Source organism: Triticum urartu, chromosome 1 (genome assembly GCF_003073215.2).
Source record: "Triticum urartu cultivar G1812 chromosome 1, Tu2.1, whole genome shotgun sequence".
Taxonomy (NCBI): Eukaryota; Viridiplantae; Streptophyta; class Magnoliopsida; order Poales; family Poaceae; genus Triticum; species Triticum urartu.
Window position 1 is genome coordinate 563,714,535 of NC_053022.1, and position 20,202 is coordinate 563,734,736.

Consider the following 20,202-nt stretch of genomic DNA (forward strand, 5'->3'; position numbering starts at 1 on the left):
AACGTTTTTTAGACTAAACTAGCCTACAAAAACGTCTTATATTTTGACACGGAGGGAGTAATGAAGAATGTAGCAGCTGCCTGATACACTGCCTTGATAGTATTACGTGCAGAGTATGGCCTCTAGTGTTTAGAGGATGCTTCTGGTTCCTTTTTCTTCCAGACATTATATACATATGGAAATCGAAAGAAAAACATTCATCTAATTACATAGCATTCTAAATAATCCATGACGAGATATGACAAAGCCAGCTAGCATTCTAACCAATCATTCTTGATGACGCCCATGTCGCTGACCATCCAAAAGCTTCTTAATACCATCCCCATTCCCCCTTCACATGGCATTCCTGGCTCAAGGAAACATGGGAAGAATCAGGATAGAGTGGAGGCAATTCAGCATCATAATATTTTAATATCATTGGTCACTCAAATGTTATGTGTGTAAATCAAAAGAATCATGCCCTCGTATTGCAGACTGTTTCGATTTCATAATTGCATTCAAGTAAAACAAAAATCCGATCATAAAAAAAAATGCATGCCTGACACAAATGACCCACTATTAGCTTGCACTAGTCACAAAAGAAAATCGCATACATAAGTACAACAAAAACATCTCATAAGCTCGAGGTTCACAACTCAAAGGTTTGTGATAATATTTCAGGACAATGAAGTGGTCATCATGATGACAAGGCTAGGCATTTTCGGTTCTTATACATATTTTATCCATTTATAGGTAGTAAACACAATGTAATACTACTCCACAAAATTGACTTACGCAAGTGATTGCAAGACATCTTAGGGCAAGCATTATCTAAAGTTGCTGAACTAGTATACTGTTAAAATGGCCCAAAAAATCAATCATATACTAACACCACCCCGTAGCTATACCAAGCAGTGCAGTGAGTGGTGTGCATTGCAAAAACTATGTAACCTCAACAAAAGCAAAATACAAAAATCATCTGAAGGCCAAAAGGCAAAACCTTGCAGGATTATCCTTGAGCGCGGGGAATATGGGCGGCCAAATCATCATAAGAGGATGTATATCACCCAAATGCAGTTCTTCTGTCATGTCATACACTTTACGCAACTGCATGCACTTGACATCCAGGTGGAGTGCACATCGATCCATCTCCAAGAACACAAACTCAGCACAGTCCCCCACATGTTTTATCCGGAGAGGAGCAGTGGGCTCATCATCAACCTCACAACCTGGAATCCTCAAATTAGCAAGCATGTCACGCAAACAAATGGTGTTCACCAGCAACCAGTTGTCCCCCTTGTGGAGCCAGATGTGAAGCTGAAGCTTCTTGGCATGGATGAGATACATAACGGACTGTGCACCCCAACTGTAAATTTGTTACCGTTGACCTAGTTCTGGTTATACAAGCTGATGAGGACTCTGCCGCTCTGGGTGCAGAGCAAGTTGGCCGGCGCACCATGGTAGGAGTCCAAACTGTAGCTCGCCACACGGCGGATGACGGAGGCAAGCTCTGAGGGCTGTGGTAGCATTGGGAAGAAGCGAATGGAAGCCACATTATGATGCTCCCTGTCCTCGAGGTAGAAGCCAAGGAGGTGGGACGGGTGGCGCTAGCTTGCGAAAACAGCAGAGGAAGGCGGGTTCAGAGACGTGCTGGTACCATCGCTTGCAGACGAGGGCGGCACGGACGAGGGTGTTGGAGAAGCTAATGCGGACAATGATCTCCCTGAGGAGGTCATCGTCGTTGAGCACCTTGGATACGTTTCCACTACATGCAGCCATCACACAAGAATCATTGTTGGCTGACTCCTCCGGAAAGATGGAGCGAACCTTGTTGGCTTGGTCTGGAGTTTCTGGCATTGTAGCTACACGAAATACTTCGAAAAGCCAGTAAAGATCTGAGTCCATCAGCGTTTGCAAGTACCTTAAAGCCACTGTCTATTGTAGTAACAGCAAGAAGATTGCCTTCTTTATTGAACCTTAACCGCGGAAGGCTCCGTTAGAACGTACAGAGGTTAGATCACTAAATGAAGAAAAAATGTTAGCAAAGATAATAGGGTACAGAGACTAACTGGCAAGCCTCCGTCAGCTTCAATGCAGGTAAGCATGTTGATGTTATCAACATCCCAAAACTTAATTTGGTTATCTTCGCCAGCAGCTAAAATTTGATTCTGAGCTGTATCAAACTGCACGACACCCTGCACTACACCAGATGGATTTTTACGGAATCCAGAATATGACCTCTCGATAGATCCTTCACTTTGGTTCCACTTAACCAAATGCGTTTCTCCCTGTTTGCTTGTTCCGCATGAGAACAACCTTCAAATTGACAACAAGTAAAATATTACATCGACAATACTTCTAGTGAGAAAAATGCCACATCTATGTTTACCTAGTTCCATCGGCACTGTAGAGCATTGCAGTACACCAGTTTCCTGGAGCATCATAGTCCACCCTAGATCCCAAATCGTCATAAAGCCATGCTTTGATTTTCCCGTCAACGGAAGTTGAGAAAATGAACTGCAGGGGACACAATAAAATCAGGTATCAGTACACCAGGTAAAGGCTGATGTGCTTGAAAAAGCTATGTACTCATAAACCTCATGATGGCCCATACTGCCTCAATTCACACTATAGTTGAGTAGACTTTTGCAGCATACAGACTTAGGAGCAACCATAGATATTCATTGCACTCTGACATGTTAATGCCTAAATATTGTATTCAAACAACACAGACCTGAATAGGACCTATGTCATGATGGCAAACAGAATACACAGGTGCCTCATGCCCTTCAAACGAATATATCTTCTGTCCATGCATATCCCAGACCTACAAAACGGGAAGGGGGGCATAGAAGACCAGGCTAGGGAAAAAGGAAATAGACGATAACCATTTAAGACATGCCAGATACCCTTATCAGCTTGTCATCTCCACAAGTGACAGCACAAAGTTGCTTATTTGGCAGGGAGAAAGCTATGTCATTAACCCCTCCAGAATGAGCCTCAATCTGACATGAAGAATAAATGGGTCCGTAACAAAAGTCATCTAATATAGTGAAATGTAACATCTATATAATTGAAGTTCGATGTGGAATTAGAAGACCAAACCTCCACAACTTGACGTGTTTCGTTTGGATGCTGGTATGCATTCAGATGGATCAAATGTTTTGTGAATGCAACTCCTAAATGCAAAAAAAGGGGAGCTTAAGCAACAATGAAGCACAATACAAATAACATACTGAGTGGAGCAGAAAGTTACTGGCTGAAGATTGAAATATTGACACTAACCAATCAAGTGTCCATCAGGGCTCCATGCAACTCGATTAACAGCCATGGAAGAGTCTTTAGCCACGACACTCTTTTCTCATAAGAGGTAGATAGTGAGTCACTCAGGCACATAGAACATTAGGTGCTTGCAAACAAGTTGCAAGACTACAAGTAAAAGCAAAGAGGAGCAAATTACATACAGAGGTTCAACTTGTGCCCAGTTACCTGAAATTGTGTTGAACATGCTTGCAGGTCCCATATTTTGAAGGGCTTTGAGACCAGCCTCTCATGCATACCGATCTCCCAAAGTGTAAATTCATCATTAGCAGATCCAACTGTTTGAGAAGTAATCATGACAAGAAAATCAATAAGGTGTTGAAATCCGAAGCTTCACCCAAATCACGTGAAACACCTTTTGTACTTGCATCTATTTTTTTTAGATGGAGTAAATTAGCAATCTTGACTGTACCTAGTATTGGTAGTAGTGTATGACGAGAAGGATGAAAGTCCATGCTAGTTACATTAGATCCCTGTGATAGTGTACAGGCTACTTCCGTAGGAAGGTCATCCAATGACCGTGAATGTTGAGGAACAAGTGCAGTATAGGTGGCCTGCAAATAAGTAGGGATAATTTTCTTAGCTCGGACAAAAGATACACCATGGTCGTAGATCTTGACTACATATGCAACATCACCTCATCAATACGATGTTCACTGGGACTCGGTCGCTCCATTGGTTGCTGAGATTCTGCAATTTGACAAGTCTGTTATAGCTGGGCGTTTTCTTCATGGAGACAGATGGGGAAATAGTGCAAATACAAGTATAGAACTGAGGTCACAAGACACATCGACGCACATTAGAGTTTCTATATAAGGCATCCGCCCCGCCTTAGACATGGACCGTACGGCTGCCTCAGTGAAGTGTCCACTACACTACCGTCCCGTCAGAGGTCTTTCCTGGCTGTGGCTCCTCCTGGGGCTTTGGAGACGGATGCCTCCCTGCACTCCGGCGGCTAGCATTCCGCATTCCGTTGTGTCTGCTTACACCGTGGCCTTCCCTTGCCCGATCTTATGGGTGGGTTAGGAATAGCTTCAGATAGTGCACAGGCTGGCTGTACAAATGAGGCTCGTGTAAGCTCAAGTGCAGAGAAGCTTTTGTATTTGTAACCACCTCCATCGGTTTCACAGTTTGTGTTTGGAATGGCTTCTAGCAACTGAGGTCTTGTAGTTGGTAGATGGTGTACAACAAATCAACAAAGCTAAGGCATAACACTGTTAGAACGTGACCTTGTACACTCATGAAATTGAGCTTCGTTTACATGTCGATTAACTTTGTTTGAACTGGACCTGATGCGATTGTGTAAGCACAGGATCTGGTAGGTAGTAGTCCCGGTCATCTGTTCTACAGACATGTCAAAAAAATAATCTATTCTACAGCACTGCTAGTAAAAAGCAGGTTGGTTGCCAATATAAGGGCAGTGCACTGTGGAGCACACCTGGGTATTGTTGCATCTGCAGCAGCAATGTAAGAGGGCAGGTTGCAATGTTGTAGCAACACAACTCTGAAGAAAAGAAAAGGAAGGCTCCCAACGAAAGGGGGCTGGACCAGAAACTACCTGTGTGTGCTCTCTGTTTTTCCTCTGTTTTTCGATTCTACATTGCCCTCTCCGGAGAAGAGATTCACTGAGCTGCGAGAGGAGTCCGTCCACCGTGCATAGGGAGACGATGTCCTTACAGACACTCTTCTTGCAAACATCCATACAGCGAACCATCAACGAAGCGTTGACCAGAATTCATTCCGACGCTGTAGTGTAAAGACCATTACGTAACCATGGCTCTTGCGTAGGATCGAGTGTTAGGGCAAATAAGCCGCGGCGATGCACCGGACACGACCAGCGCGTGTATGGGCGTGGGCTGGCCGGGTCGGGCGCGTCGGGTCCGCGGCGAGTAGTGTGTGCGTGCGTGCGTGTGGTGCATGGGGTGACCGTGCAAGTGTACATCGTAGGCGTGCGTGTGTGTGTGAGTCTGTTGGCGAGCCGTGCGGTCTGATCGGGTGCGATCCAGCGAGGCTCACCGTGAGAAGCGCGTGTTCGGGCACGGTCAGAGCGCGGACACGATCGGGGTGCGAGTGGAGGCGTGGGTGCGTGCCCGGTGCGCTGGCTCGGGGTATAAAGCCGCACGGTGGCGTTGTAACAGTGACAAGTCGAGTTCGTGCTCGAGGAAAGGAAGGAGGCGTTCGAGCGCCGGAAAAACTCCTGTGTCCACCATTTTTCTGAACTTCTCTGAATCTCGTTCTTCTTCCTCTGATCTTCTTCTTCCTCGGTGAGAGCCACGGCGACAGAGAGAGCTAGGAGGAGCGAGGCAAGGGACTGGAGGTTCCAACAATTGGTATCAGAGCCACGTTCAGCTCAGGGCGCGCCGGCGATGTCGATCGTCCCCTACGGCGGCGGTACGGGCGGATCGCTGCAGCAGGCGGTGCCGCAGCTCACCGGCGACAACTACACGGCATGGGCGATCAAGATGGAGGCGAACCTCGACGCGGCCGGGCTGTGGGAAGCGGTGGTCGTGCCGGAGGACACCGCGGCGGCGGTGATCGCGAAGAAGGACAAGCCCGCGCGGGCATACCTGCTGGGCGCGCTCGCGGAGAACTTGTTGCTGCAGGTGGCGTCAAAGAAGACGGCTGCAGAGGTGTGGGCGAGCTTGAAGGCCAGGTTCGTGGGCGCGGATCGCGTGCGCGCGGCGCAACTCGGCACGCTGTGCGGGGAGTTTGAGCTCCTGCGCATGGCGGACGCCGAGACCTTGGATGACTTCGCCGGGAGGCTCGGTGGGATGGCGGCGCGGTACGCGGCGTTGGGATCGACTTTGGAGGACGCCGCCCTCGTCAAGAAGCTGCTCGACTCGGTGCCGAACCGCCTGTACGCGGCGGTGGCCAGAATCGAGCAGTTCTGCGACGTCGACACGATGCTCTTCGAGGACGCGCTGGGGCGGCTGAAAGCCTTCAACGAGAGGCTGCGTCGACGCGGGCAGGACGGGGGAAACCATGGCGGCGAGCAGCTGATGCTCACCGCGGCACAGTGGTGGGCGCGCGAGCGGCGTCGAGGTGGTGCGCGCGGAGAGGACGACGACGACGGGGCGCGCAGCGAGGTGTCGGGCTTCGGCGGGAACCGGCGCGGCCGCTGCTACAAGTGCGGTGAACGCGGGCATTTCAAGCGCGAGTGCCCGCAGTGGAAGAAGGCACCGGCGGCGGAGCGGGCCTTGCTGGTGGACGACGGCGACGTCAAGGACGTCGGGCTGCTCTGAGCCGCGACTTAGGGCGCGAATGTTAGGGAAAATAAGCCGCGGCGATGCACCGGACACGACCAACGCGTGTATGGGCGCAGGCTGGCCGGGTCGGGCGCGTCGGGTCCGCGGCGAGTAGTGTGTGCGTGCGTGCGTGTGGTGCACGGGGTGGCCGTGCAAGTGTACACCGTAGGCGTGCGTGTGTGTGTGAGTCTGTTGGCGAGCCGTGCGGTCCGATCGGGCGCGATCCAGTGAGGCTCACCGTGAGAAGCGCGCGTTCGGGCGCGGCGCGGGCGCGGTCAGAGCGCGGAGAGCGCGGGCACGATCGGGGTGCGAGTGGAGGCGTGGGTGCGTGCCCAGTGCGCTGGCTCGGGGTATAAAGCTGCATGGTGGCGTTGTAACAGAGTGACAAGTTGAGCTCGTGCTCGAGGAAAGGAAGGAGGCGTTCGAGCGCCGGAAAAACTCCTGTGTCCATCATTTTTCTGAACTTCTCTGAATCTCGTTCTTCTTCCTCTGATCTTCTTCTTTCTCGGTGGCGACAGAGAGAGCTAGGAGGAGCGAGGCAAGGGACTGAAGGTTCCAACACGAGCGACTGCCACCACCTCGATGGTTTTGGCGGGAGGTTGGAGACGGGCCGTGCGTCCCCTCCTTCTGATCGGACACCGCCGCCAACGAGCTAGGAAAGAAGAGAACATACAAGGAATCGCCAGGAGATGGAAGGAGAGGAAGGAGGAGGGCTGGACTGACCTCGAATCGTCCGTCGGTGGCTGCCTGGGACGGGGCGGATTGGGGTCGCCGGCAGCGCCGCTCCTCCTTTCTGTCGCTCAGCTTTGAGTCTGACCGCCGTTGTCTGCAGTGGGGAGAGACTGCAGACGGACTAAGGGGAGCTCCTTCTCTTTTTTTTTTGAAAAAAGCTCAGCCCACCTGTCAATGATATTCCTACTCATTTTGTAATGAGGTAAATACACTAGAAGTCCCAGAACTTGCACGCAACGTTCAGTTTAGTGCATAAACTTGTAAAATACATGTTTCTGGTCATCTAACTTGTCCTCATGTTTATATACGGTGCTTTCTATGGTATCCAGTCGTATCCCTATGAATGCCACATGGAGGGCCTACTGTCAGTGGCTGAGATGATGGTAATCCGCATGCACTTTTTTAGATAGCACCCTTGTATTTTATTTATTGACGTAAAAAATTCTGAAATAAATGGAAAACGTTGGAACGTTTGTGGGATTTGAACCAACGATCTGCTGTGATTTTCCCAGGATAGACAGCCACTCGACCAGCTGAAATTTTACATTAAATGTATACAATTTGCTTTATATAACATAGACCATACGAATTAAAGTAAAAAATCAAACCGGGAAAAAACGGAAACCCCACTTCAAACCGGCGACCTGTTGCACTAAAGCGGGCGTCCTAACCAACCACCTAATGTTACTTCATGTTTATTTGAGACTACTAAGATATATATCCAAGTGTAAAAGTACATGTTCCGAACTATATTTTTTCTTATCTAGATTATTAATTTAAAATTATTTGAATTCAGACAAAATTCCCGTTGATTTGTCCGAATTTTTTCATTACTAAAACCGAAGTTACTTGGACTACTATTATGAAAAAGTTCAGACCTCGGCCTCGAGGACGTAGTCCGAAAGAAATTTGTAAACATTCATTCTGAACAATATTTTCTTTTATCTAGATATTCACATTCAAAGATTTTTTTTATGATTTGTCACAAAAAATTAAGTGCATTCATTTTGACCTATGTTTTTCTTTATCTAGATTTTAAAATTTCAAATTATTCAAATTCAAAACACAATGTCGTTGATTTATCCAAAAGAATTTAGGTACATTCATTATGCACTATATTTTCTTTGATCAAGATTTTAAAATAAAATTTGTTGCGTTCCAAAAAAATAGTTGATTTGTCTGAAAAATTAATGTACATTCATTCTACACTATATTTCTTTTTATCTAGATTGTAATTTTTATTTTTTGCGAATTCAAACAAAAATATATTTGATTTGCCCAGAAGAATTTATGTACATCCATTCTGCATTGTATGTTCTTTTATCTAGATTTTAAAATTTACATTTATTCGAATTCAAGCATAAATTGAGTTTATTTGTATGAAAAACATACGTACATTCACTGTGCACTATATTTCCTTTTATATAAATATTTAAATTTAGAAATATTCAAATTCAAACAAAAATTCCGTTGATTTGTCCAAAAGAATTTACGTATATTCATTCTACATTTTATTTCCTTTATCCAGACTTTAGAATTTTAGAAAATCAAATTCAACCAAAAATTTCATTGGTTTGTACAAAATAATTTGCATTCGTTCATTCTGCACTATTTTTTGCGGGAATATACATTTAAAGTTAGGTACTATATGAAAAAAAATCCATCTTTGCATAAAAAAATAAACATAGCTTGCTGCCATTGGAATACATAAATTTTATACCATACAATACATAGCACTTTTATCTTTTTTTATCTCTATTTATCACTAATAAACTAAAATCAAATCTGAAAGAACATGCGGTGCCCCCATGTTTGGTTTTGGTAATTGATGCAATCTCTATGGACTAATGGTTGCCTTGAGTTATATTTGAAGGTTTTGTCCATAGGCTTTTCTTGGAGTACATGTGTTGGTTTCAAGGAGAGTTTGTGTCGACCAAGGTGCTATTCAAGGAATTACCTAAAGATTGGTCTTGTGAGAGGTTGATCAAGACTAAGTTAAAGAGTGAATCAAGTTGATCAACCCACAAAGCATAGAAGATGTACCGAGAGGGATCAAGTGATCCCATGGTATGGTAAGCATTGTCAATTACGCTTTGTGTACTAACCCATGGTCTTCGTGAGGGTTCTTTGTGGGGTTAGGGTTGCGGTGTGCAAGTTCAGGTGGAGCATCACGAAGAGATCAAATGCTTGAAGCTTGCCGTCCTTTGTGGTGACAATGGACTTGTGAAGATGTGCGGAAGAGTGGCTCACCCATAGTGGAGTATGGGGGAGCAATCAACTAGTCTTCATCGAGTCAATCCAATCAAGAAAGGTGTCCGACTTGAGGGAGTCAAGATCGTCATCATCTAGCTCAAGTGGACCATGTGCAAGGCAAAGGTTTGCCCTTGATAGGTTTTCTATTTTACCGGTCTCATGATGGTAGTTGGGAGACCGGGTTATAGGATTGATTGTCGTACTATCAAGGGGGGCTCTCGATGAGTAGCTTGATCGTATCGTTCGCTGAGAGCTCAAACCATTGCATCCTTGCATCATCTTTCTTGGTTCTTGTTTGGTTCTCTTTGAGAGTCTTAGAGCTTGTGGTCATCTTGATGACAAGCTCGAGTTCATCGAAAACGGAGTTCACATGCTTCTTCTATGATGTTTTCGATGTTGGAGGTTTTGCCGGTTCTTCTCGGTTGGAGGTTTCACTCCTCTTTTTGTTGGCATACCTCCCCTGCCTCTTCTTACTATAACCAGTCGCTCTTTTGATGCTACTCGTCGTCTTGTTTTCAACAAGCTTGAGTTTGCTCAATTCGGAGCTCATATGCAGAAGTTATGGCAGTTCTGGTTTTCTGGAGTGTGGTTTTTGTCCTGGACCCAGCGGTAGTACCGCGGGCCATAGCGGTAGTACCGCTGAAGCTCACTAAGCGGTAGTACCGCTCCTCGAAGCGGTAGTACCGCTTGATGGTCTCAGCAGTAGTACCGCTGCGGCTCCGTGCTCCTACCGCCTCGACTCGAGTGCGCTTTTTCTCGTGTCGGGTTTTGCGGCACTAGCTGCGGTAGTAGTGGCGGTAGTACCGCTTATTTGCGGTAGTACCGCCCTGCCTCCACGGTAGTACCGCTCTGGGTCCCAGCCCCAACCCTTTTTCTTCTGGCGCGGCAGTACCGCTGAGGGGGAGCGGTAGTACCGCTTACGAGCGGTAGTACCGCCCTGCCTCCGCGGTAGTACCGCTCTCTGCGGGGCTGAGTGGGGGATAACGGTTGGATTTTTCCCTTCCTATAAAAGGGGGTCTTCTTCCCCATTGAACCTGATTCTTTTTGAGCTCGTGTTCTTCCCCCATTGTTGACCTTCTTCGAGCTTGCTAACTCTCAATCCCTTCATGGATTCTTGCTAGTTTTTGAGGGAAAAGAGAGAGGAGATCTAGATCCACATTTTCACCAATCACTTTCTTCTCTATGTGAGGGGAACCCCTAGGATCTAGATCTTGGAGTTTTTGGTGTTCTCTTTCTTGTTCTTCCTCTCATTTTCCTCCCTAACATTAGTTGCTTCGGTGGGATTTGAGAGAGAGACTTGGGCACTCCGTGTGCCCTTGCCATTGCATTTGGTGCATCGGTTTGAGTTCTCCACGTGATACGTGGAAGTTACAAGTTGAGAAGCTTATTACTCTTGGGTGCTTGGTACCCTTGAGCTTGTTCCTCTTGGGTGCTTGGGCGCCCTAGACGGTTGTTGGTGTTTGGAGCTCAATCATTGTGGTGCAAAGCTCCGTGCAAGCGCCGGGGTCTCCAATTAGGTTGTGGAGATCGCCCCGAGCAATTTGACGGGTACCGGTGACCGCCCCCAAGGGTTGCCAAAGTGTACGGGTTCGGTGACCGCCCCCAAGGTTGCCATTTGTACGGGTTCGGTGACCGCCCTCAAGGGTCCCTTAGTGGAATCACGGCATCTTGCATTGTGCGAGGGCGTGAGGAGATTACGGTGGCCCTAGTGACTTCTTGGGGAGCATTGTGCCTCCACACCGCTCCAAACGGAGATTAGCATCCGCAAGGGTGTGAACTTCGGGATACATCATCGTCTCCGCGTGCCTCGGTTATCTCTTACCCGAGCCCCTTTACTTATGCACTTTACTTTGTGATAGCCATATTGTTTCTTGTCATATGTCTTGCTATCACATAGTTGCTTATCTTGCTTAGCATAAGTTGTTGGTGCACATAAGTGAGCCTAGTTGTTTTAGGTTTTGTGCTTGACAAATTAACCGCTAGGTTTATTCCGCATTTGTTCAAGCCTAAACCATAATTATTTTAAAACGCCTATTCACCCCCCCTCTAGGCGACATCCACGATCTTTCAAAATCTATCTTACATAGAAAATAACAATACACAAGATAAAATTTGTTTATGTTATTAAGTGTAGTTGTGGCCTGATGGTTGGCACTTGTACACGATGCCATAGTATCAAACTGGGGCTTTCCCTTTTCAGCAAACCCTTTTGTTGTTTTAATTTCTATTTTTATTTATGCAGTACGTGTTAAATAGCTTTTACTGTGCATTTCAGCGTCAACTGTTAGTTGGTCTAGTGGCTCTCTATGCTAGGCGGATCGTGCTAGCTCCTCGGTTTGAATCCCATCATGCGCTGCAGCTTCTTTCATTTTATTTGAGGATTTTTTGTGTAAAAATGAATAGAATGTATGGATCCTTTCTTACAAAAAAAAAACCAGCCTCAGCCACTAACGGTGGCCCTGCCACGTTGGCACGCGTAGGAATACGGTAGGAAGCACCGTATATGAATGAGATGACAAGTTAGATAACCAGAAACACGTATTTTACAAGTTTATGCACTAAACTGAATGTTGCGTGCAAGTTGTGTGACTTCTAGTGTATTTACCTCTTTTGTAATCATCACACGCAACGCCTAATAAACCTAAAAGATGAAGAACTGGACGACATCATGGATCTGCGCAGGCGATTGGAAGGTGATTACCAACAAATCGTCCAGTCGTCGGCGCTTTTTGAAGCCCTAAAGTTTCTATGGGGATTAAAGTATATATGCCAAAATGCAGGAAGCGAGGAACAGTGTGTTCATCTTTCGGATGTTCTGCTTGGGGTACTGGACGAAGGCGGTTCATATGGCACCATGGATTTTTAAAGGGTTGGAGGGTTGGGTGTGATGATCGAAGACTATGAAAAGATAGTGCGCTAGTGCAACGAGCGCTGCTTTGGTGCATCTCACCTTAATAACTAACTAGTGTTTGACTTGACTTTTTCTGTTCATTGTGTGGGTGCATCAAACGTGGGTGCAACCACTACTTTCCTAGGCACAAATGCACAACATTCCAGAACGCTACCGCCATGATGCTGTTGTGGACGATTTAGCATAGGATTGGCAGGGTTAGGGAGGTTCAGATGCCGTCGTACCTTCTATATGAAGGGAACTATGTTCGCGTAAGGGTGAGAGTGCAGGTGAATAAAGGCCTAGCCCGTTTTGTTTCATTGAATATCATTGGCGAAGGAAGAAAAATGCTACTAGTTAAATATGAGAAAGTACCTTTCTTCTGCAAGGTTTGTGGGCTAATGGGTTACATTCATGAAGAATGTGGTGATGGTGTATCGGACGACATACATAAGCAGTATGGATTATGGAACATGGATGCTTGCTCAAAAAGGGTTGTACCATATGCATAGCCAAATGCATCTACTCGGGGTTTCATGTGGGGTAGGGGAAGACGACGTAGGAGGAGGAGGAAGGGGAAGTAACACATCCACTAAGACATCGTCTGAAGATGTTGAGCCAAATAAAAGAGACGAGGTTGGGGACACAACCTCGAATCCTCTAAAACCGTAGGACCGATGGGGGAAGGAGAGAAGGGAGATGCCCTTTTGCCCTTAGCAAATATAAGAATTTGAACATTGGGGTGAGGGTGGGGAAAGAAATAGTAGTGGCGGGGACGGTGCCGATGGGTATCCCGCCTCTGCCGCCGATGTACATATCACCAAGGAAGACAAAACCAAAACAATAAAGGACACAAATAAAAATTGAAGGGCATGTCAGGATTGCTGCAAGCATGGAGTAAAGATGAGTTTGGAAGAGTTCTGAAGGAAATAAGAAGTTGAATGAAGTACTTAATCGACCGAAGGAGGCTCTGGCCGAAGAGAACCTTTGAGAGAAGAATGTGAAGTGCTACATCGCCAGGGAGTGCCACCTGTGTGGGAGCGCTTCCCCGCCGGTGGGGCTGCCTCAGGGGCCGCTGGCGCCCAGCTCTGTCGCCGCGAATCCTGCGCCTCGCCTCCTGGGGGTGGGGGTGTGTCAGCTGCGCCCGCCGGCCAAGTGGACGCCTTTCCTCCCCTGCCACCGTCCCGTGCCCGTACGCGGTCTCCGGCGTCGCTGCCGCCACCACCGCCGGGCCCTCCCCCGGTGGGGGCCGTTCGACTGGTGAGCCCCTGGCGCCCGCGGATGCGGGTGGAGTCTGTTGGCAGTGTGAGTGGACCGGACTTTTCGGTGCCGTTTGCTGGCAGTGGAGTAGACCGGCGGCCTTCCCTGTTGGTTGCGGTTGCTGCTACGGCCGCAGTGGAGGATGATCGATGCTTCCTGGACGACTCTGAGGAACTGCGGGGGATGGAGGCTAGCTTGGCCCTGGCGGTGGTCGTCTCGGTCACCGGCTCGAGGCCGGCTGTGGACTTGGCCGAAGCGTCGGCCACGCTGCACAACGAGTTTGGCATTGACCTGAATGACATGTCCATCCGACCTTTCTTCCTGGAGGATTTTCTGGTGATCTGCAAGCACCCTATCATTCGCCAGCTCAAGGTTGACCGCAGACGCGCCGCTGGACGCGGTTCGGCGGGCAGATTCGAGTTTTCGCTCCGGCCTTGGCTCCGGCAGGGCCAGGCAACAGGTGCCCACCTGCCTATCTTTGTGCCGCTCAGGCTCGTCGGTGTGCCGGCCCATGCGTGGACTAAGAAGACGGCTGAGGTGCTCCTGCGAGGTTGTGGCTTTGTGGAGCAGGTTGCGGAGCGCACGGCTCGACGCTTCGACATGTCGGCGTTCCATGTCTGGCTACGCACAGATGATCCGACGGCGATCCCATCCCAGCGCAGGTTGTTCATCAAGGAACCAGCACGCGGCCGTCACGGCCTCGTCTCCGACACCCCTACAGCGCTCTGCTATCCCATCTCAATTTCTCAGCTGGCGCCACCGGCCCGGCTGGATGCGCCTGGCGATGCGGGTTCGCCGCCGCCGCCTTCGCCGCCCTCGCGGAGCGGTGGCCGGGACGACTCTTCCGCGGGTGGTGATCTTGGCCGTGGCCCGTCGACGCGGCCTGGGGCGGGTCGCCGGTCCGCGAGCGTGGAGTGTGGAGGCTCGGGCGCTTCTTCGGTGGCTTTGGCCCCTCCGGCGAGGGAGGCGGTGCTCCAGGCGGTCGTGGCCGCGCCTTCAGCGGCGTCGCGACCGGCCCCTCTGGACCCCCTCGAGGTGGACCTGCCTGGCGTCGGAGATAAGGAGATAGGACAGAGCAGGGCAGGGCTGACGGTGGATGGTCAGGTGGATCTTTTGACCGGAGGGACCGAGCAGACTGGGTCTTCGTCGTGTTGGAAATATGCCTTAGAGGCAATAATAAAATTGTTATTATTATATTTCTTTGTTCATGATAATTGTTTATTATTCATGCTATAATTGTGTTATCCGGAAATCGTAATACATGTGTGAATACATAGACCACAACACGTCCCTAGTGAGCCTCTAGTTGACTAGCTCGTTGATCAAAAGATAGTCATGATTTCCTGACTATGGACATTGGATGTCATTGATAACGGAATCACATCATTAGGAGAATGATGTGATGGACAAGACCCAATCCTAAGCATAGCTCAAAGATCGTGTAGTTCGTTTGCTATAGCTTTTCTAAATGTCAAGTATCATTTCCTTAGACCATGAGATTGTGCAACTCCCGGATACCGTAGAAGTTCTTTGGGTGTGCCAAACGTCACAACATAACTGGGTGACTATAAAGGTACACTACAGGTATCTCCGAAAGTGTCTGTTGGGTTGGCACGAATCGAGACTTGTATTTGTCACTCCGTATGACGAAGAGGTATCTTTGGGCCCACTCGGTAATGCATCATCATAATGAGCTCAATGTGACCAAGTGGTTGATCACGGGATCATGCATTACGGTACGAGTAAAGTGAATTGCCGGTAACGAGATTGAACGATGTATTGGGATACTGATGATCGAGTCTCGGGCAAGTAACGTACCGATTGACAAAGGGAATTGTATACGGGATTGATTGAATCCTCGACATCGTGGTTCATCCGATGAGATCATCGAGGAGCATGTGGGAGCCAACATGGGTATCCAGATCCCGCTGTTGGTTATTGACCGGAGAGTCGTCTCGGTCATGTCTGCGTGTCTCCCGAACCCGTAGGGTCTACACACTTAAGGTTCGGTGACGCTAAGGTTGTTGAGATATTAGCATACGGTAACCCGAAAGTTGTTCGGAGTCCCGGATGAGATCCCGGACATCACGAGGAGTTTCAAAATGGTCCGGAGGTGAAGATTTATATATAGGAAGTCAAGTTTCGGCCATCGGGAAAGTTTCGGGGGTAATCGGTATTGTACTGGGACCACCGGAAGGGTCCCGGGGGTCCACCGGGTGGGGCCACCTATCCCGGAGGGCCCCATGGGTTGAAGTTGGAGGGGAACCAGCCCCTAGTGGGCTGGTGCGCCCCCCTTGGGCCTCCCCTGCGCCTAGGGTTGGGAAACCCTAGGGGTGGGGGCGCCCCCCACTTGGCTTGGGGGGGGGGGGAAGCCACCCCTTGGCCGCCGCCCCCTTGGAGATCCATCTCCCTAGGGCCGGCTCCCCCCCAAGGCCCCTATATAAAGAGGGGGGAGGGAGAGCAGCCGCACCCTAGCCCCTGGCGCCTCCCTCTCCCTCCCGTGACACTCCTCCCTCTCCCTGAGCTTGGCGAAGCCCTGCCGAGATCACCGTTGCTTCCACCACCACGCCGTCGTGCTGCTGGATCTTCATCAACCTCTCCTTCCCCCTTGCTGGATCAAGTTGGAGGAGACGTCTTCCCAACCGTACGTGTGTTGAACGCGGAGGTGCCGTCCGTTCGGCGCTAGGTCATCGGTGATTTGGATCACGATGAGTACGACTCCATCAACCCCGTTCTCTTGAACGCTTCCACGCGCGATCTACAAGGGTATGTAGATGCACTACTCTCTCCCTCGTTGCTAGATGACTCCATATATTGATCTTGGTGATGCGTAGAAAATTTTAAAATTCTGCTACGTTCACCAACACGTCGGTCGCCCAGATGATGGACAGTCAGCCTCTAGAGAGTTCTGCCTCGTGTGTTGGCTTGATTGGCCAATAATCGAGGTCGTGCACTGGGGCCCGGGAGTCAGCGTTGCCACCATCTGTGGGCATGGTAACCGTGGGTATGGGGCGGACTCGGGATTCGGGCGGCCCTGCTGCCTTGGCTGTGTGTGGTGGCCCACCTCCCTTGTTGGTCGGGTCCATGGCTCTGCCCCTGCCTGGCGCATGCGACAGCGCCCACCTGCTGTCCCCAAGTCGCGACATCTCGGCCTCGTTGCTTGAACCACTGGCTAATGACGACCAATTGGATGGGAAGCTCTGCACACCCACCGCGCCAATCCGTGGCAGGCAGGATCAGGCCTGGGAGCTGGTGCAGCTCAGCCCCTCGGCACAGCAGCAGGGACCTGCCAGCTGCCAGGCCCGTAGTGGAGACGAGCCATGCACGCCATGCACCCGCATGCACCCGTTGGTTGCGCTACGTGAAGAGCTCGTGATTGCCCCTTCCCCAATTCTTGCTAGGCCACTTGCCAGAGAACCACCAGCGGCCAAAATGCCTCCCAGGCAGAGGAGACAACCGGTCTCAAACCCCAGGAGGAGTGTGAGGATCGCGCGTGGAGCTGGACAGGGCTCGCATGCCTCTAAGCAGCAAGGGGTGCTTATTCGGAAGCTTTGCTTGGCTAATGAAGGGGACCAAATCTCAGACGACGCGCTGCACGCATATGCTCAGCTGTTCCAGCAGCCACTAAACGACGGGCATATCAAGGCCATCCTAACCCTTTTTGGTTGGGAGCCTTCGGTCCTGCCTTTGCTCAAGCATGATGAGGCGGTGGATGGCGCACGCTAGTGCCCAGTCCGTGGCAGCTCGGTAGGCCTTTGAAATGAACGCACAACCGTCCAAGATCCTCGTGTGGAACGTTCGCGGCTTGAACAACCCAGCTCGTAGGTGTGCCGTTGGGCAGGTGGTGGCCGCGGCAAACCCCGCAGTGGTTTGCTTCCAGGAGACTAAATTAGAAGTTGTAACTCTTGACATCGTGAGGCACTGCCTCGGAAATAAATTCGAGCACTTTTTCTACCTTCCGGCTATCGGTACGAGGGGCGGGATACTTCTATCTTGGGACGCGTCGATCGTGGCGGTCTCAAACTCGCACTACACCAGCAACACCTTGACTGCATTAGTTCGGCCTTGAGAAGGCCAAGAGTGGTGGCTCACAGGCGTCTATGGTCCGCAGCGGGATCTTGAGAAGATCGAATTCATGCAAGAGCTAATCGACATTCGGGACTTGCACGCGGGACCCTGGGTGGTCGTGGGCGACTTCAATTTGCTAGTAAACCCCGAGGATAAGAACAACGAGTTGATCAACAGGCGGATGACGTCCCGGTTCCGTAGGCGGCTTAACTTGCTCGAGCTCAAGGAGCTCTATCTGAATGGTAGAAGGTATATGTGGTCAAATGAACGAGATCGGGCAACCATGGAGAAGATTGACCATGTTTTTTGCACCAACTCTTGGGAAGACATGTACCCTAACAACATCCTTACGGCGCTGAGCACGGCAGTTTCCGATCATTGCCCCATGTTGCTGAACCTTGATGCGGAGTTGAGCATGGGACGGAGATTCAAGTTCGAGTCTTTTTGGACGAAGGCAGACGGATTCTTTGACACGGTCAGGGACGCTTGGGCGTCGATCCCACAGGGTGGAAACCCGTACGTTGTGCTCGATCAAAAACTTAGAGCCACGGCCAAGGCTCTAAAGAAGTGGAGTGACCGGTGGGTGGGCAACGTCAAGATGCAGATTGCAATAGCCCTAGAAGTAATTTTTCGCCTAGACACGGCCATGGATGCAAGGGAGCTTTCTTCTCCGGAGCGGGAGTTGCACAAAATTCTAAAAAGGAAGCTGCTTGGGCTATCCTCCCTTGAGCGCACAATTGCACGGCTGCGTTCCCGTCTCCTCTTTCTTCGTGAGGGGGACGCGAACACCAAGTTTTTTCATAGCCACGCCCGTCACCGCCAACGGCGCAACTTGATCACCGCTCTCAAGGAAGGGAAGGCTGTGGCCTCGGGCCAGGATGAGCTTTCCTGCTTGGTGGATGGCTTCTACGACCGCTTGTTGGGGGCGGCACCACTACGGGCGCAGACTCTTAACCTGGAAGCCCTGAACCTGCCGCGTAGAGACATGGCACACCTCGAGGTGCCTTTTACTGTGGATGAGATTGAGCAGGTAGTCAAGTCCATGCCCATGGACAAGGCGCCGGGACCGGACGGCTTCACTGGAAGATTCTATGCATCTTGCTGGCCCATAATCAAGGATGACATCATGCACGCCATGGACCTCTTCCACCAAGGTGACATGCACGGGCTGCCGGCGATCAACAAAGCTATTGTTACTCTCCTCCCCAAGATCGATGGGGCGGAGGACATCAAGGACTACCGGCCGGTCAGCCTCATGCATGGGGCTGTGAAGATTTTTGACAAAGCAATGGCAGTTAGGTTGTCGCTAGAGCTGCCTGAGTTGGTGGGCATCCACCAGAGTGCCTTCATCAAAGGTCGGTCCATCCACGACAATTTCATGTTGGTCCAATGCATGGCGCGTCGATTGCATGCCCTCCGGGAACCCACGATGATGCTCAAGCTGGATATCACGAAAGCATTCGACACGGTTCAATGGCCTTTTCTTTTCAAGGTGCTGCGGGCAATGGGCTTTGGTGCGAGGTGGATTGAGTGGGTGTGTGGACTTTTGGCCACCTCTTCGACACGGATCATGGTAAACGGACACCCCGGCAGGCCAATCTTCAATGCCAGGGGCATGCGACAGGGCGCGCCCCTCTCGCCACTGCACAAGATGTTCCAGATGGCCGCATCTCGTGCCATCCTGTCTCCGCTGGCCCGGATTGGGCTACAACAGCGACTCTTGCTGTTTGCTGACGATGTGATGCTCTTTGTCAAACCGAAAGATGCTGACATGCGGGCAAGTGCTATGATCCTTCACAGCTTTGGAGAGGCTTCAGGCCTTATGGTGAACCTCTCCAAAAGCATGGCATTGCCCATCCGATGCACTACAACTGACATGGAACGAGTGGAGCAAATCCTGGGATGCCCGACGGGTGTATATCCTTGCAAATACCTCGGCCTACCGCTTACAATCCGGAAACAAACGTCGGCTCAGCTGATGGGGCTCGTGGATTGCCTTGCGCGCAAACTGCCAACTTGGAGGGCCACCTCCATGCCGAAGAGTGGCCGCCTTCTGCTGAGCAAATCGGTCCCCTGTGCAACTCTGATCCACGCAATGATGGCGCTTGACATTCCTCAGAAGGTGCTCAAAGCCATGAGAAGAATTTGCAGGGGCTTCCTCTGGTGCGCCCGCGCGAGCGCCAATGGTGGGCACTGCAGAGTTGCCTGGGAGGCCGTTTGCGCGCCCAAGTGGGCGGGCGGCTTGGGCCTTCCCAACGTCCGGTGGCTGAACATAGCTATTCAAGCCCGACGGCTCTGGCTCCAGCACACAGATCAGTCCAGACCATGGGCTGAATTCCAAATTACAGTTCCTGTGGAATCGCGGCAACTCTTCAGGGCAGCCACAAAAACTATGCTGGGCGATGGCAAGTGTGCCCGCTTCTGGGAAGATCGGTGGCTCGGCGGCTTTACGGT

General features: G+C 50.2%; 2 protein-coding genes across 2 annotated transcripts; one reads left to right on the top strand and one right to left on the bottom strand.

Moving 5' to 3' along the window:
* Window positions 1–1,348: 1,348 nt before the first annotated feature.
* LOC125533167 (protein TPR1-like) lies at window positions 1,349–6,025 on the bottom strand. The gene is made up of 12 exons (XM_048696920.1): window positions 5,775–6,025; window positions 4,574–4,644; window positions 3,938–3,990; window positions 3,713–3,854; window positions 3,469–3,578; window positions 3,265–3,334; window positions 3,085–3,158; window positions 2,889–2,984; window positions 2,714–2,806; window positions 2,369–2,496; window positions 2,048–2,295; window positions 1,349–1,971 (listed from the first exon to the last, which is right to left on the bottom strand). Exons 1-12 carry the CDS (start codon window positions 6,023–6,025, stop codon window positions 1,769–1,771), a joined length of 1,539 nt encoding a protein of 512 aa, XP_048552877.1. The 3' UTR covers window positions 1,349–1,768.
* LOC125530805 lies at window positions 6,024–6,542 on the top strand. The gene has a single exon (XM_048695216.1). It carries the CDS (start codon window positions 6,024–6,026, stop codon window positions 6,540–6,542), a length of 519 nt encoding a protein of 172 aa, XP_048551173.1.
* Window positions 6,543–20,202: the final 13,660 nt, after the last annotated feature.